General features: G+C 34.1%; 2 protein-coding genes across 6 annotated transcripts in view; both read left to right on the top strand.

Annotated features, from left to right (window-relative positions):
* The first annotated feature begins 1,602 nt into the window (after positions 1-1,602).
* LOC128234013 (arylsulfatase B-like) overlaps positions 1,603-14,513 on the top strand; it is a 32,925-nt gene continuing 20,014 nt past the window's right edge. Inside the window, exon 1 of one of the 5 annotated variants that reach the window (XM_052947947.1) lies at positions 1,603-1,653. The gene's annotated coding sequence lies outside the window, so the exon portion shown is untranslated. Of the gene's footprint in view, positions 1,654-1,691; positions 1,711-4,588; positions 4,782-4,857; positions 5,013-14,513 lie in introns of those variants that run through there. The other 4 variants (XM_052947952.1, XM_052947950.1, XM_052947951.1 and 1 more) reach the window with 4 other exon arrangements.
* Positions 6,399-13,170, top strand: LOC128234012 (uncharacterized). Its single transcript, XM_052947945.1, has 3 exons — positions 6,399-10,753; positions 11,353-11,516; positions 11,989-13,170. The coding sequence occupies exons 1-3, from the start codon at positions 10,337-10,339 to the stop codon at positions 13,151-13,153; spliced, it is 1,746 nt and encodes a 581-aa protein (XP_052803905.1). The 5' UTR covers positions 6,399-10,336; the 3' UTR covers positions 13,154-13,170.

Here is a 14,513-nt window from a genome sequence, read left to right as displayed (position 1 = left end):
AATGCATTGAAACTTACTAACTGAAGTACCACATAGTTCAAAACTCATTTATTTTTTCGCAGTTTTCTTGTATTTTTTTCTCGATTACTAGGAATGTCTACCTAGTGGAATTCACTCCCGTAATGCGTGATTGGTTAGTCGATGTCATCACGTGATATAACCAAGTTAGGTATTTAGCTTAAATATTCAGTTTAGGGTAATCCTTCGTAGCACAGTGGATACAACACTGGACTGCAATTTTGGCGACACCGGTTCCAACCCGATCTCCGACTCGAGTTTTTTCTACAATTATGATATGAAAGAGTAAAACATTTCTTTAAATAATTGTCCTGAATTTCTTCCCCCCAAAAAAAACACTTTCTGGTGCCAATCTGGTGTATATTCTCTTTAATATATAAAGAATCTCTATTTTTATTTTATCATGCAGAGTTCATTTATTATGCCGTTTATGTGGACTACCTTTAAGCGTCTTGTTTTTTTTTCTATTTAGATTCAGGTTTAATCTCTTCTTTCGTTTAATCTTTTATTCCCTGAAAATATAAATAATATATCTGTACACCCTCTTATTTAATAAAATAATTAACCAAATTAATTTTTGTGAAAAACTAAAACAAAACGACTGGTAATTCGGGTAAATACAGTGTGCCATGGATCTTCCAGATTTGGGATGAACCTAGGTGCTAAAAATGTACAGAATGAACCAGCAAGCATTTTCGTAAATGAGCCGATTTAACTCCAAAATTGGCTGTCTGCATTCGACAAAACAATAGCAATACTGTTATTGTCCAAAACAAAGCATCGGATGGGGTTTGTACGCAAGAGAACGGTATTAAATAGTTGTTTTGAAGCAAAAAATGCATTGAGTGAGTCGGGAAGCCTAGTAAGAACCTGCATTGTTTTCACGAGATATTTTTATACAGACATTATTTTGATCTAAAACAAGCGTTTACGTAAACGAGCAATTGCTCTTTTTTCGGTGCACAAGGTCGTTTCTAAAAATTATCGTTGAAACATAGAAAACAGTGGTAATACTCACCGAATCGAGGACGTTTTCAACTCATGACAATGAACCGGGAAGCATGGACGCACCTGACATTACTGCCCTTGATTAAGGAGTTACATAACAATCTTCTTAGATTCATATGTAAAAAACGATTTTGTCCATATAAATTTTTTAGCCTAGAATTAACTTTACTGACAATATTGTTAACAATAGATGCAGCACTGAGATCATTTTTTTTTTGTTATTCTTACTTGGTAAAATTTTCAGATTTATTAATATACAAATAATGATAATTGCACTTCATTTTGTAAAAATAAAGGTTTAAGAGTGTTTTGGAATAATATTAGTATGCATACAAAGTACATTAAAAGAAATACGGGGGCGTTTTCGGGGGGCTATTTGACCAATTTTAAAATGTGAGTGGGGGCCATTTGACCAAAATGGGGGCTATTTGACTAGGAAGCACTTGAAGACCGCATGAGCGCATGAAGTTAATTGGAACAAGAAGAAAAGGAAATAACTCTATGTATCCCCCCTCCCCCATCAGGGCTGATGAGAATGTGTTTGGCAGTCTGAGGTGTTTGGTTGTACTTACTGGAGTGTAAACAAGGTCACATGACAGACAATATGGCGAATATCACAACAATCATGTGAATTTCCTTCAATATTACTATTTTCTTTTGTTTGTCATGCACTTTTATGTAGTTGTTAGTATTTCTTTTTAATTTTTTTTATCATGCATGAATGTATGCTCGACCAGTTCATGAATTTTAGATTTACAGTAATTATTTGTATTCCTTGACCAGTTCTTATGCTCTTGAGAGTTTTTGTCGTAGTTTGATGATTTAATGTGAAAAAATCTGTCAAAATAAAGGCTCATCATATTTCTTATTTTATCTCGAAATCTTATGCTCTTGAGAGTTTTTGTCGTAGTTTGATGATTTAATGTGAAAAAATCTGTCAAAATAAAGGCTCATCATATTTCTTATTTTATCTCGAAATCTTTTCACTTCATTGACAGTAAATCACTGTTACTTTTTACTCTACTGGTATGGACTTATCCCGATCACTCTGAAAATGTTTTATTTAACTGAAAATTTCAGTTAAATAAAACATTTTCAGACAAGTTGTGGCCTAGTTCATAGCCATAAATGCGCTATCTGCATTCTCAAGCCGCATCTGGGGGTTCACTGATGTAATGTATTCATACGCTGTATTTTGATTGGATTGCGGTTAGGGAATTTGAATAATCAAAGTAGTACCAGAACTGATTAGGCCAGAGTTTTTATATCTTTAGATTTACGGGAGCGCCGTACCTAAATATTGCAAAACCCAAATAAAAATAAAATTCATTTTGGTAGTTTTATTTTTATTTTTTCCGACGAAAGTTGCTCCAATGTTAAGAACAAAATAAAATTAGTGTTCTATAACCCATATTTCAGAACCAACTGTTGTACCAATTGTCATTCATTATCGGTCTTTTTACTGCACAAACCACGTAAACCAGTCGGAAATACGCGGGGAAACAGAACAGGTACCCGTTACCATAACAACGTCCTGTCAAAAGTGAAAGTACTTTTTGTCATACCCCTTATTTCTCGCACTTTGAATTTCTGCAGCTATATAGAAATGTTTTACTACAAAAAAACGTTCCGGTGTTTATGTTTCATTATTTAAATCAAACCGTGGTGAACTTAAAGCGTGTTTATTGTGATTTTTTTGTAGATTCAGTATGTTGTTCGCGTTTCGTAGAATGATTGCGAAACTTCCGGTCCAAATAAGGAGACAGAAATTCGTGGGTTGTATTGTCTATTAAAAGTCGTTGGCGCACGTCGTATATAAACAAGGATGAATTGGATTACAGCGCAAAAATGTATAGCTTCTGACAAACACAAACTGCAAAATGATATCGTGTTCATCATAGTCAAAATGGATATTTTTTTCTGAATTTGACTCTGGGGAGCATTGAACACACTGCTTCACGCTCACATATTTGAAGAGAAAAACACAAGGTATCGTGATATTCGTAGTTGTTAATTAGTTTAATAATGATTTAGAATTTAAATCGTTATAGAATACTGAAAATGATGTAATAATAACATAGTGTGTGTTTCCGATAAAACAGAAAAAATCTGAACATAAGATATCTGGCAGTCAGTGCAAGAAGTCAAACTTATCTGTTGCTTATTGCCAACGGGCATAGCTGGAATTAGAAGGATATTTTTCAGGACTGATTCTAAAATCTGTTCTTAGACCTGGTTTTTTGAAACATATAACACTTGTAAAATTTATTTTAATGCTCCCGAATTTTCTTTGGTGAAGTACATAAATGTAGATTTTGACTGTCTGTGTATCCGTAAGCCCAGTCAAACTTTGAAGTGAAGAGGAATTTCCATCAGGGCTTCTACTTTTTTTGGTTATATTTTCTATATAAAAACCACATCACGGTAAATTGTCACGGTGCTATTTTGTTAAAGACAGAAAAACACATTTGACCTCCTTATTATACCGTGTCTGAAACTGTGTTCAATGTTTGATTACTTCACAATGGAAAGGATATGCTTATATTGTGGGCAAAAGGTTAGAATTGGCCATTTAAACTTCTTTATTACACTGACATGTTTCATAAAATCCATGGGTTGATAATATATGCACCTCATATGCATAGATGCATTCGAACAAATATATACAATTAATTTCAATGAGCGCTTGAACTCACAGTGTTGAGGTCAATATTTTCAGTCATTAAAGGGATCTTTTAATTATGCTTTTGAAACTTTATGGTGATCTATCACCCTTTTTTCTGCCTATGAAATAGCTGACACAAGTAAGGTGTGTTTTGTCTTCATGATATAAGAAAATTTAAAAAATAAAAAAAAATCGGAGAAAAATCCGTTTTATTTTTATTTATTTCTCCTTTGGGACATTTTATGCATTTTATTTTTATTTTTATTTCCTCCTCCATACCCGTCTTTTTGAAAAATCTCCTGTAAATCTTAAGATAAAAAAACTCTGGCCTTACAATGAAAACATCCAATAAAAATAGTTCTCCTAACAATTCAAGCTAACTGTATGTTCTTTTAATGAAGCACAAGAAATTCATACGTAGCGAGTGACTTAATCGGGTTAACTACATGAATGTTCTTGCATACGGTCAGATTATATGCAATAAGAATATGAACATATTGGAAAAGTACGCATCGAAATTTTTCCGTTCAATGTTCTGTATTGATAGACTGGTACCCTCTTTCTCTTTTATCCGAAATGAAACCAGTATCAGCCAACCGCGGTGCCAGTCGCGCATTCGAAATGTCTTGTGAATTCATACGTAAAGCGAATAAAGCGTGCGGTCTAAGTAGAAAACAACCAGGAAAGTTTGTTTAAAAAAGTATTGTTATCCTTTGTATAGAATGTTGGTATTCCGAAGTCGGTCCCTGTTCTTTTTTTCGACATAATTTGCATGTTTCCGTGATATTTTCTTTTCGATACAAAGTTTTTTTAACTAATCATTGCATGGCACTTAGCACTTTTTTTTTAAATACAACATGATTTTTGGTATTTATTGTATAAATTTATATTTTTTAGGAAAAGTAAATCAGAGTACCAGTCTACTTATTGACCTCAAAATGTACTCTGATCAGAGCGTCCGAATGATTCAGACATGTATGTTATCACTACTTCCGGATGCTGATGATGTGAATTTCATAGTGTTTTATTGAGGAAATAAAGCCGACATTGAATGATTACCACCATCAAACGGATTTATTTTCATCTTACCGTGGGTAGCATTTTTAATTTGACACGTAAATTTTCAAGCAATACAAGTTCGTTTGAAAAAATCATGTAATTTCAATTTCACAAAATGGAGATAAAAAATATCAAATATGCGCATACTTATTTATGAAGTTTCATTCTAAATGAAGCCAATTGTATGAATATGTGCACAGGATCTGTGAATAAGATGATTGTTTACCTATGTGCATAGAAAAGTCTTGGAGCCACCCTCAGTGTAAGTACATAATTACTTTATACATTTTGTTCAAAGAAATGGTGATTAGCCATCGCTAGTGTTTGAAAATGGGTCTCCCTTTGCTATCGATAATCGAATCGAATCGGACTAAGTATTTTGATTCACTATCGGACAATAATCGAACGTTCATACCATTAAGGAACACATTCTTTATACATATCATAATTATGATCATTTAAATGGTTTAATCTGGAATCAGTATGTGTGATGTTACAAGAGTAAGTAAATATCCATAACCCTTTTCTGTCTTTAATTACTTAATGAAAAAACATAACAACAAAACATGTATTTCATTATTGCACATCAATTGCAAAATGATGCAGATCACATCAAGTAAGTTATCTTAGAATTTTATCCATGTAAAAGCATATCAAATATTTGTTAACCCGCTTAATATTCAATGAACTGTAATATGGAAGATTTCATCGAAATATCTTAATTTCATAAAACTTTCACAAAAAAGTAAATTTGTGAATAACAAATGATACCAAAAAGGTTTCAAAATCAGTATGCGTCAAGCCAGGATCCCAAGTATTTGCAGGTAAGACAGGATGCTACACTATAGAAACAGATTATTGAGGTTTTGAAATATTTAAACAATTCAAAACAATTTGTAATTTTGAGAGAGTTTGTAAGTTTTTACGCAAGAGTGTTTATATTCAGCGGATTTGTGTAAGGGAGTGACATCCCTTGTTAAAATGAACTCAACGAGAATTGAAAGAAAAAAAGAAAATTTACTCTACTTTTACCGCATAACAAAAATTACGCAGTTACTGGAAGTAACATTAGCAACATCGATTTTGGACAACCACTATCGATTGTCGTCGACATAGCATTGTCAGCGACGGTTAATCGATTGTACTCAATTATCATTTCATCACTACCCATCGCCATTGATAAAACAATCTTGCATGCTCAATTTTGATTTCCTCTCTTATAATGCACCAGTCATTTGTTACCACGGCCCCCTCGAGGATATACCAGGGAAAAGGGCTGTGTTTTTAACTTTCAGGTGTCCTCGTAGCTAAAGAACTTCAGCGAACACATTATATATTACCTTCTTGGACGTGTTGTAAACATCAAAAAAATAAATATCAACATTAAAGTTATGGAAGCCAGAACTTGTGTCCTCGCAATGCCGGTTGATTGCGGTGGTTTTGTCTTCCCTCAAAATATATCAGGGAATTGCTCTTACCTTAGATCCCCTGGGTGTGGGGACGTTATTCACGGGATTTTACCACAAGTTCGTTCTCCCAGGGCAGGGATTTTACCGGGGATTGGCTGGACTGAAAGTCAAATTACCTGCTATTCCCTGGGGGGGGGGGGGGGGGGGGGGGGGTACAATTGACTGGTACATACTTTACAAGTTCTTTTTCTGAAGACACTTAAATTTGTGCTCACTTTTTGTTTTCTAGCCAAGAATGAAAATCAAAAATCAGTCAGAGATACAGTATGGTGATGCATTGTTGTTGATAGATCAATATAAATTTGTGAAATATTTGAGGGAAATGTATTTAGTTAAATAATTTACAAGTGTAACTTTTGAGTTTTATTTTACAATGCAGTGCTGAATATTGTGGAGATAGAATTGAATTTGTATTAATTAATCAGTTGACTTGTGGTGTTTAGGGAACAAAATTAAAATCAAAATATTCAATGAAGTTCCCTTATCACCCAATGTTGTGGAATAGTGAAGTAATGAAGATTTAACCTCACTACAGTCTTTCTCAAATGCTGTCCAGGCTTTTGTATGCTTAAGAATAACTAACCTCGCGATGTCAGACCAGAAATCATCTTGGCATGAGATTGGATCACTATGGATCATTATGCACCAGTCAATTGTAAAAACGGCTCTTACATCTGGGGGTATGACGGGGGTTGCCGGCGAAATGGGCCATGTTTTTACCTTTCAGGTGGCCCCGCAGTGCCGGGTCTTCCCGGAAAATACAGTGTGGATTGGGCTTAACCTAATGTCCCTTGGGTGTGGGGGCATTTGGTGGGGACTTTACCATCAGATTATCTCCATAGGGCGGGGATTTTAGCTGGGGTTGACTGATCCGAAAGTAAAAGTCCCCACTATTCGGGGACCGGGGGGGCATGGTTATAATTGACTGATGCATTAGCTTGTGTATTCAGATAAAGTTAAGAATATATATTTATTTATATAAGTTATACTTTGCAATCTAAATCAAAGATTTGAAAAAGGTATCCTGTATCAATAAATGCAAGTATACATAAATGACTGTGCAAATCTTTATGTATCATCCAAATATGAGTACCTTGCAGGGTGAATGTTATTTGTTAAAATTACATTGTTAAAAGTGAGCTTTCAAGATTACCTTTCCAATCGCATACACAATGCAGTTTGAAACCTGGATAATTAAAACAAATCTTGGTTGTAGACCATAAGTATTAAATATTTGATAAGTCACAGACATTATAAGGTACAGTTTAAAGGGGCTGTACTCAGTTAATGATGAAAAAGCAAAAATTTAAAGAAAATTGTAGAAAATTGACATAAACTTGGTATCGATGTGTACAATTAATGCATTGAAACTTACTAACTGATGATCCCCATAGTTTACAAATGATTTATTAATAGCAGTTATTTCGTGTTTTTCCATTAAAAAAAGATTACTAGGTATGTCTACCGAGTAGAATTCATTTCTTATGCGTGATCTGTCGTTGATGTTATTACATGATATTAGCGAGTTAGGTATACATCTGGAAAATTCCACCCAGTAAAAGTAAGTCTTCATTGCATAGTAGATACGACACTTCACTGCAATTTTTTTTCATTTTGGTACTTTATTTACAATAACGATATCAAAGAGTAAAATATTTTATTAAATAAGTGTCCTTAGATTTGTTACAGGAAAAAAATATCTGTTTTGTTGCCAATCTGGTGTACAATCCCTTTCATAAACAACAAGTGAAGACAATGCTGTATTAATTTAAGACAAACGAAAAGAACACAGCACAAAGTTCAAAAAGTGTGACTAATGTGAGAATACCTTACATAATTTATAAATTTGCATGCCATTCAGACAATTTTAATGCTAGAAATCACAAAAAATCATTCCCTTGAATTATTCCTGTCATAGTTTAAAGCTGCACTCTCACAGATTTACCGTTTTTACAACTTTTTTTTTTTACTTGGAAAGAGCAAATTTTTGCGTTAACATCTTCAAACAATGATATCAGATTGCTGACAAACAATCAGCTTGTAGTTTGTCATATTTCCTTTCGAAAATTAATGTTTTATGGCTTAAACCGTTACTAACAGTTTAAGAATAATGATTAAAACATCATTTTTTTAACTTTAATATAAAAATCTGCCATCTTAATTTTGGTCAGTAGTCTTATATAACTGGTTTCCATGGATTTTCGCAAAAACTGGCTTGTTCCAAGACAAAAAAATAAATAAGTTGTCAAAACGTTCAATGTGTGAGAGTGCAGCTTTAAAGTCATAATAAAATTTCAATGCACTGCATTCGACATAATTTTAAACAGATGAAAAAATGTTATTTTTAAAAATCACAATATATCCTTTATGTGACCTTACATTATAATGAATTTATTCAGATCATAATTAAGTGACTTTTCTTGCACTTAAATGTGAACAAGAAAGCTTGGGATTGAACACTAAATGAAACAAGAATGAAATTAAATGAATCACAAAATATCATCAAAATTATACACACAAATGTTCTTTGATATACAAAAAAATGAAACTTTTTAGACTTTCAAAATTTAACATTTACTAAATACGGTTATATAAAATGATGAATACATTTGTAGGATTTTATTTCCTTCTAGATGTAACTCGGCTTCGTTCATTTTTCTAAACTTTCTCTCAGTGATGAGGAATAAATTTTATGCACTGCAGTTGTTTTCTAAGTTTATGAAAATAAGAACAATTGAAACAATTCATTAACTACTGTTGATCAGTGCAGATTGTTGGAGGTCATGGTTGATTTCAATGAACCACCAATAAGCCCTGCCAAAATTGGATACTGATTGGTCAGTCAGGTGCTTTTGGTAGGCATTATTAGCATGAATGTTCATTTTAACCATCATTATGAATGTTTACAAAATCATTGAATATTGAAATAACAAGCAAAATGTTAGTTTGAATGATGAAAGCCATGAAATACGTAAGTATTCAAAAAGAGACCAGTTTTTCAGCTTGTGTAAATAATGAGAAAATAATAAGTAAAATTATTTATTGTTTATCAGGAAAATGTTGAAATCTCATGTTTAGGCCTATAGTGAACATACTTGATTGCTATGTTATTGGCACTTATTGCAATATGTTTTATTCATTGCAATATTTATGTAAAACATTAATTATTATGTTGACTTAAGTTTGAAGATAAGAACTAATGGTATAGGTGATGTGAGAATGATCTTGTAAGTCTTTAAAACACCTTTTGGTATTGTGAGTTTTTTTGCTCCAGTCTTGTTCAGTTTAGTTTTGAAGATTTTCAAAGTAACTGCAAAACAAGTCCAGCTGTCTAGAAAGACTATGTCAAACCCTGACCAGATATAATTTCTTGTCTTTTCAAATTACCAACTTGGCAATGGTTTTATCATAACATAGGATATTGGTTTTAAAGAACATGTTAGTGTTTTTGTATGTGGAATGAAACATCATAAGTGGCACTAAACTGAACATAATTTATAGTTCTCATTGATATTACACATAGCCCCAAGTACATGTTGATCTAAGATTTAAGGCTTGGATGGAGTCAGGGCAAGAAAAATGCATGTTAATACATTGTACTTTCCAACACAAGAACTGTTTATTTATTCAAGTAAATAAAGCAATCCCCACACCAAGAAACTGCAGTATTGCTTAACCAGCTTAATTGACATTATGAGTTGGAGTTCAAATTGCTGCAATTAAAGGCACATCTAGTTTACAGAATTATTCAAACTCTGATTTAGCAACCTTAATATAGTTATATGAACTACTTTTGCGAAATGAAAGCTTTTTTAGATTTACAAGGACGGGTGAAAAGTATTTGCCAAATGTACTGCAACATCTGATACCTGTTGCCTAGGAATCCAACAAATTCTTTGCACTTCAAATGTTACAGTACTATTCAATTTGGAGTGCCTGAAAAGAAAGCTTTTTGATTCTAAATTCAACATCTTCTTTCTGTATGACATATTGGACCAGGAGAATCATGAACCTACAACCTTTTGCATCTATTGTCCTTTCCGATAACTTGGTTACTTCCCCTGATTTCTAAGGGAGGCTACTCCATTTCCTACTTCCGGGGAATACATTTTGCAAGATGGCCGACGTAGACAATGAGATCACTGGGGCGTGTATGAATAACAATGAGTTGACACCATTTAAGGTCGTCGATTTGAAAAGATACCTTGCGAACCGGAAATTGAATGTATCAGGTCTTAAATGCGAATTGATTGAGAGGATAAAAGGCGCATATAGACTTTCTATAACTGACAAACGCGTGCTGGAGGAGAGAGATCGGGAAGAAAGAGAGAGAAGAGCAACCGAACGCTTTATCCTCCCATGTGGCGAGGGTCTTCCACCGCCATCAACACTGAAGGCATGGAAGTCCACTATTGATCTGTTTCCTGCTGTAGAGGAAAAGGATATATACAACTACATTGTACTGAAAAGAGACTCGAAACGTCAATTGAAGGCGAGGACTTATTATGTGGACGGACATGTACAGAAAGTTGAGGTATGTCAAATAGTGAGTTTATAATAAGTCTGAGGCTGTTTTTTCTGCCATGTTTACTTCATCTAGTTATATAATTAGCTCAAGGGGACTATTTTGACTTGGACATAAAAATAATTTGGTGTGAAAAATGTACTCAACATTTTTATGTAGGCGGGGCTAGCCACAATTAAGGGGGGTGTGGTGGATGCAAGCACATGTATGTGTCGAACCACACTGACTATATACTTATCTTAATTTTAAAAAAAATAATGTATTTTGTACAATTTTCATATGTTCTATGATGTAGAGTCATTTAAAGTAAGGTTGGACCGCCACTGGCAAGGAGACATGCTGTACCAGTTTTGAGACCTGTATCAAAGTTGTCTATGGACAGCTGTAATTTAATCATATATACTCATAACTGTTACCAACAACCTTTACACGATAAGATTTTATGAGCTCCGAAGATAGATCGTGACGAAACAAGTTTAGACGAAGAGGGGTTTAAAAAGGGCACAAGTCCTTATACAGAACCCAAAATCATCCTACAGGTATCCTACAGGTATGTTGTTTATTTATTGTCATTTAAATTAAAATATTATTTATAATTTATTCTTCAGGTCCATCTCATAAGCGAAGAGTGCAGCCACTGTTATGTTCAAGCTTCCGTGCTGCCATCATTTCCAACTGCAGACAAAAGAAAGTCACCAGAGTACCAACCCTGGATCCTTCTGTCGAAAGTGACTGGCTGCATACACTCCGCGTTCTGCAACTGTCCAGCTGGGTAAGTTGAATTAATTTGTGATAAATCAAAGTCTCTGATCTGCATTGATGAAAGGTGTCAAACCCACACACGCTAGGCTATTTTGTCAGTATTATCAAATACTTAAACTTGGGGCATTCTTCAAACTATTTCATATCTTCTTATCAAACTTGGTACACTTGTTACAAGAGACAAAAAAGCACATGTTATAACTGTCATAATTTTGGCTTTCATGGTTAGCTGAGTTTTGCTATTTTTTTCTGAATGAAAGAACAGGCGAGCTTATGTATTGATTCAATGAACTCCCTTCACCGTGTTGGTGTTTACTTATGGCACTGTTTGTGTTTTGTATGTTCATGGCCTACCAGGAAATACTAAGTGTAAAATACTGTGTATTCACCTCCATTTTCAAACTTTAATGTTTTGGAATATACATGTAAGTATAACAAGTAAAAAGGCACACATGTAAATGAATTTTTTTATTTTCATCTAGTGAAGGTGAATGCTGCAACCATATTGGTGCCCTGCTGTATGGACTTGAAGACCTGACGCGTAAAAAAACCCTTGCTCCAACATCCAAACCCTGTGCCTGGAACAACTTCAGCATGCTGTCTGCACCACGGAAACGTAAGCTGTCGCCTAGGAAATCTGAAGATCTTATGTTCTCAAAGAAGAAACTGTACAACGTGTCAGTACGTAAAGTTTCTGTAAACAAAAACCATGAACTGAACTCTATCAATGGATGCACTGTTAACATTGACAGATTTAGGCAGAAACTGGTTGGTTCGAAGTTGAATGTAGGCTGGTTAAAAAACTTTGAAATTGAAACAACTGAAAATGAACCAGATCTCCCTGTGTTACATTCTGTGCCATTCAACTACCATGATAGTGTAAACTTGAGGGACAGTTCTAGTAAGACAGTGTTTTTGGATCATTTTGACTCTTTGAAGCAAAGCGCTGAAGAAATTCAATTAACTGAAATCTTAACAAGGGGCCAAAAAAGTGGGAAATGGCAAGAGGCCAGAAAAGAACGCCTAACAGCTTCAAACTTTGGCAGCATCTGTCGTAGGAAAGAATCAACTGAACCTGACGGACTCCTGCGGCAGATGTTGTATTCCAATTTCACAAGCAAGTACACAGAATATGGAATTAAACATGAGAAGGCTGCAAAGAGAATGTATGCGAAAGCAATGCAAACTGACCACAAAGGACTAGCAGTTAAAGACAGTGGTCTAGTTGTATGTGCCGACAGACCCTACCTTGGTGCCAGTCCAGATGGGCTTGTGTTCTGTTCACATTGTACAGAAAGTGTTGGTCTGGTTGAGATTAAGTGTCCTGCCTCTAAGAAATGGAGGATGCAAACGCCTGAGGAATGCTGTGAAGACAATGATTTTTTTTGTCAGTTAGAGAATGGCAAGGTGTTACTCAAGGAAACACACAAATATTACTACCAGGTCCAAGGGCAGATGGGAATCACCGGGAGGAAATGGTGTGATTTTGTAGTTTGGACATGTGTAGGTCTTTCTATACAGAGAATTGCATTTTGTGAATCATTTTGGCTGAAAATGTTGTGTCAACTTGACAGATTTTGCCTTGAATCATACATTCCTGAACTGTACGCACAACGTGTTAAAAGGGGAATGAGTCTGTTCAATTGATTTGTACATCGTCTAGTTATGTGTTGTTTATACATGTACATTTGAATGATCAATAATGGCAATTTATGTGAATATCTTGTTTGCTTTCAGTTATTTTCATAACTATATTCAAAATGAAACTCCAAAATGACTGTATTGTTACTATAATTTGAAACCATGAATAAAAAAGTTGTAAATCTAAATTTTGGGCAGTATTTTGAAAGTATGTGTACTTTTGTCAACATATTGTGATTATGCGATGCTGTAAATCTACTTTAATTATTTCCTTGTTTTATGTTTGACCTTTTCTACTTTTCCTTTCCATTTATCTAGTTTTCAGGGATGTATTTCTGAGCTTAATAAATGGACATATGTTTAACCTTTCAAGTGTGTTATTATTGCATTTTGTGTGCAGGATAGTGATAGCGTTTATATTGCCATTGTTTAAAGAAGTAGCTGAGTTTTACTCTAAAACAATTGAAGATGTTCAATTGAATATTGGTTTGCATGTAGCTACTGCACGGCCCATAACTCAAGACTGTCGAGTTGTTCTCCTTTTCTGACTTGCTAATTAAAAACAACAAATGAGTGTTACTTTCTTATGTTTGCAGGGTGCAAAACTTAAAGGGGCTATACACCGTGTGATGAAATATCGAAAAAAAAAAAAGAAACTTGTCAAAAACTGACATAAACTTGGTATCAATGTGTACAATGCATTGAAACTAACTAACTGAAGTACCACATACCGTAGTATACAATTAATTTATTTTCGCATTATTTTTTCCATATTTCTCCATTAATTTTTTTTTACTGGGTATGTATACCTAGTAGAATTCATTCTTATGCGTGATTTGCTAGTTGATGATATCATGGGATATAACCAAGTAAGGTATATTAGCTTAAGCATTCATATGGTTTCGGATAAGCCTTCGTAGCAAAGTGGATACAACACTGGACAGCTATTTTGGTGACACTAGTTCAATCCATAGCTCAATTTTCTTTTACATTTTGGTATTTCTTTACCATTATCATATCAGAAGAGTAAAACATTTTATTAAATAATTTGTCCTGAGATTTGTTACAGAAAAAAACTTTATTGGTGCCAATCTGGTGTACAGTCCCTTTAAACATTGGGACATATTTAGCATGGGGCTAGTTTTTTTAATCTAATGTATCTTAAAGTTAACATTTGTCGGGCATTTCAGTTTGATCTATGGCACTCTTGCCTATTCTTATTTCCACTTAGTTCAATTATGAAACTGATATGAAAATGGTTCATACTGAAAAATCCTTTAAGCAATTCAATACTAATGATTTGAAGTACGTGGTAGATCAATTACACATGGCAAATAAAAAAAAACTCATTTCAGAGCCAAACTTA

The sequence above is a fragment of the Mya arenaria genome, chromosome 5 (genome assembly GCF_026914265.1).
Source record: "Mya arenaria isolate MELC-2E11 chromosome 5, ASM2691426v1".
NCBI lineage: Eukaryota > Metazoa > Mollusca > Bivalvia > Myida > Myidae > Mya > Mya arenaria.
The sequence above is the reverse complement of the archived record's forward strand: the minus strand, read 5'-3'. Positions and strand labels throughout refer to the sequence as shown.

Bases quoted from the DNA above. Each gene is read 5' to 3' on its own strand.
- LOC128234012 (XM_052947945.1), top strand. From the start codon at position 10,337: ATGGCCGACGTAGACAATGAGATCACTGGGGCGTGTATGAATAACAAT. The intron at 10,754-11,352 runs GTATGTCAAATA...TTTATTCTTCAG, and splicing joins GACATGTACAGAAAGTTGAG to GTCCATCTCATAAGCGAAGA. The intron at 11,517-11,988 runs GTAAGTTGAATT...ATTTTCATCTAG, and splicing joins TTCTGCAACTGTCCAGCTGG to TGAAGGTGAATGCTGCAACC.